General features: G+C 38.4%; 1 protein-coding gene across 2 annotated transcripts in view; it reads right to left on the bottom strand.

The window, feature by feature from the left end:
- Positions 1 to 2,090: 2,090 nt before the first annotated feature.
- Positions 2,091 to 2,500, bottom strand: part of LOC126571223 (ankyrin-3-like) — a 42,370-nt gene continuing 41,960 nt past the window's right edge. For both annotated transcript variants that reach the window (XM_050229563.1, XM_050229564.1), the window contains 2 exons: positions 2,310 to 2,500; positions 2,091 to 2,224 (listed from right to left, as the gene is read on the bottom strand). The exon at positions 2,310 to 2,500 is cut by the window's right edge and continues 2,254 nt beyond it. In XM_050229563.1, coding sequence (XP_050085520.1) covers positions 2,091 to 2,224; positions 2,310 to 2,500 — 325 coding nt within the window. The remainder of the gene's footprint in view (positions 2,225 to 2,309) is intronic.

Genomic DNA, 2,500 nt, shown 5'->3' with positions numbered 1-2,500 from the left:
TGTTTTCAATACAGTCCCCTTTTTAAAACACACGTTTTATCTCTAAACATTAGCGTACATGTAAGTGTTTGTATCTTAATTGTGTTTTTACTATGTATGGTTGTATGTAGTGGAATGTTCATGGTGAAGAATGGGTGAGTCTTGTGAAAAAGTGAACGAAAACGTAATGCGAGATTCAATGGAGTGCGTTCGTCAATGCAATGTCGGTATTGGTTGATGAAAAAAGGCCGATGGCTGCCACAATGGAAATACGGTCATGCCTGCGCGCATTAAATTGAGAGTTAAAACAATAAACATAGATGAACAAAATACATGGATAAAACGGCTACCAACACAAAACGTGATGACGGTAGACGTATGTTTGCTACAATGATTTGCGAAACGCTCCTGAGCATCGACGAGCTTGTGAATGTTTCAGATGACACTACCTGGGAGACGAGTAGTCCTGCCTACCAATGCGAATCAGTAAACCGGACACGGCTACTCGAACCGCAGCGATGCGATCGTTAAGCCAAAGTAGACGAATTTTAGATAAGCTGGAAACTTCATCGAAGAAAGAAGGGCTCCTTCAAACCAAAGCACTAAGAGACAGCTTAAACGGCTACGGAAGTATGAACAGCAATCGAATCGGTCGAGTATGGCGAATTGCAAAAGCCTGGAGAGGTTCCAACAAGAAATGCTAATTTTTTGCTTCATTTTAGATTTTTTCTTTTCGTTCTAGACCCATCAGTCAAACCCATGTTAGCTATGCAATATAGAATAAGCTAATATTTGACCAACCGAAGGACAACTCTTCCGCTACAATGACAAATGTTAGCTTATCTGAGAAGATGATTAGCGGTAGGTGGGAGCGAAGTGATGTCGTGGCAGAGGGTGCTTGAATAGATGAAGAATTGTTTGCGATGAAGAATGTTGACTGTGAGCGACCAGCAAGCCGTGTAATGGAATGGGAAACTATTGCAGTATAAGAGCTTAACTTACGTTAAATTTAACGTAAATTTAACCCAAAATAGCAGTTGGAGTGAGAAGATTAATAGACGGACTTGCAAAATGAATGATTCTTTACTGCTTAGAAGTAAACGCAAAGGTATCTTTTTGTAAATAGATATATTATCTAGGGGTTTGCTCGATCAGTATGTCTACAATAAAGTGTTATTGGAATCTGGATTTTACTCTAATTTAATTCTTAACAATCTATTCCAACAGCATAAGGTAGGATGAGAAATTTAAATTTAAGATAAAATACAATAAAACATAATCCTATTTTTTACCAAACTGTCAATTAGCTAAATGGAATTTGAAATCTAATAAAACAACGAAACCTCCAATAAACGATGCCTAATCAGAAATATCGCAACCAGTGAAACGGCAAACTAACGTAAAGGGAACAAAAGTGCATACAACAATTTTAGAAATCAAAGAAAGTTAACGATTGAAAGCATTTGCTCAATTGTGTAAAACAACGTGATGATCTATGTTTTACACGATTTATGTTTTATTGCTTCTTTTTCCGTTCCCAAGTGTTTGAACGATTTATATCTCGTTTCTCTTTCGATTTAGACGCAAAGCTACGTCGCAAAAAAACAGCACTTTATCATACGAAAACTGTTTTCGTTTTATATTCAAAGATTCATTTTTGCATATATCACTTTCCTATGTGATACACTTAACATAAAAAAAAGTTTTTTCAAAAGATTTTAGAATCGGGAAATAATCAAGCAAATCACACAAGCATTTTGCAATGGAAAACGGAAATAAACAAAAGAGCGAACCTATAATGTTTTTTCAACCTTTGAGTGAGTGACCTTAACGAACAGAAGGATTACAAGCAGGAAGTATTGCAGAGAAGGTAAAATAGAGGGCGATAGAAGATTGCTGGTTAGTTTCATTGATGCTCTGGCATCCCTGGCAAGGTGCATTCTCCCAAAAAATAGTTATGTAAACACGTGTATCTCGGTGTGAATTAATGATAGATAGCATGGCACCGGCTACCGCGCTCAATGATCTGTATCATATATAGATAGGCATTGCAGGGCATCTCAGAATGAAAAGCCATTTTCTTTTGTTTGAAACTGGCTCAAATTGAATCGTCACCTACCTTTCCATTTTTCGTGGTCGTCCTGGTCGTGTTCGTCTCCGAACGGTTCTGTTTCATAGTAGCGACCAGTATTGCGCCCCTCAGAAACGTACTCCGGCATTCGATATCCCGATTTGTCAAATTGTTCTACGGAAAAAAGAGATTGGTAGAATTAAGCATTGCATGAGATATCGTTCCATATTGCTGTAAAACTATGATAACTTCAACGAACCTTCTTCTGAGTGACTAAGATCTAGCGTTGTACCAAGGGTGACCTCGGCCGACTGCAGCTGCTGTACTTTATCGTGAGCCTCTTCAATGATTTCGTCAATGAAATCGTCCGGTGTCACTGCCCGATTATCCGCGGTGATGATCTCTGTCAGATCATGGTCACGTCCGCTTTCAATAGTTGCTTGCATTACC

The sequence above is a fragment of the Anopheles aquasalis genome, chromosome 2, assembly GCF_943734665.1.
Source record: "Anopheles aquasalis chromosome 2, idAnoAquaMG_Q_19, whole genome shotgun sequence".
NCBI lineage: Eukaryota > Metazoa > Arthropoda > Insecta > Diptera > Culicidae > Anopheles > Anopheles aquasalis.
The sequence above is the reverse complement of the archived record's forward strand: the minus strand, read 5'-3'. Positions and strand labels throughout refer to the sequence as shown.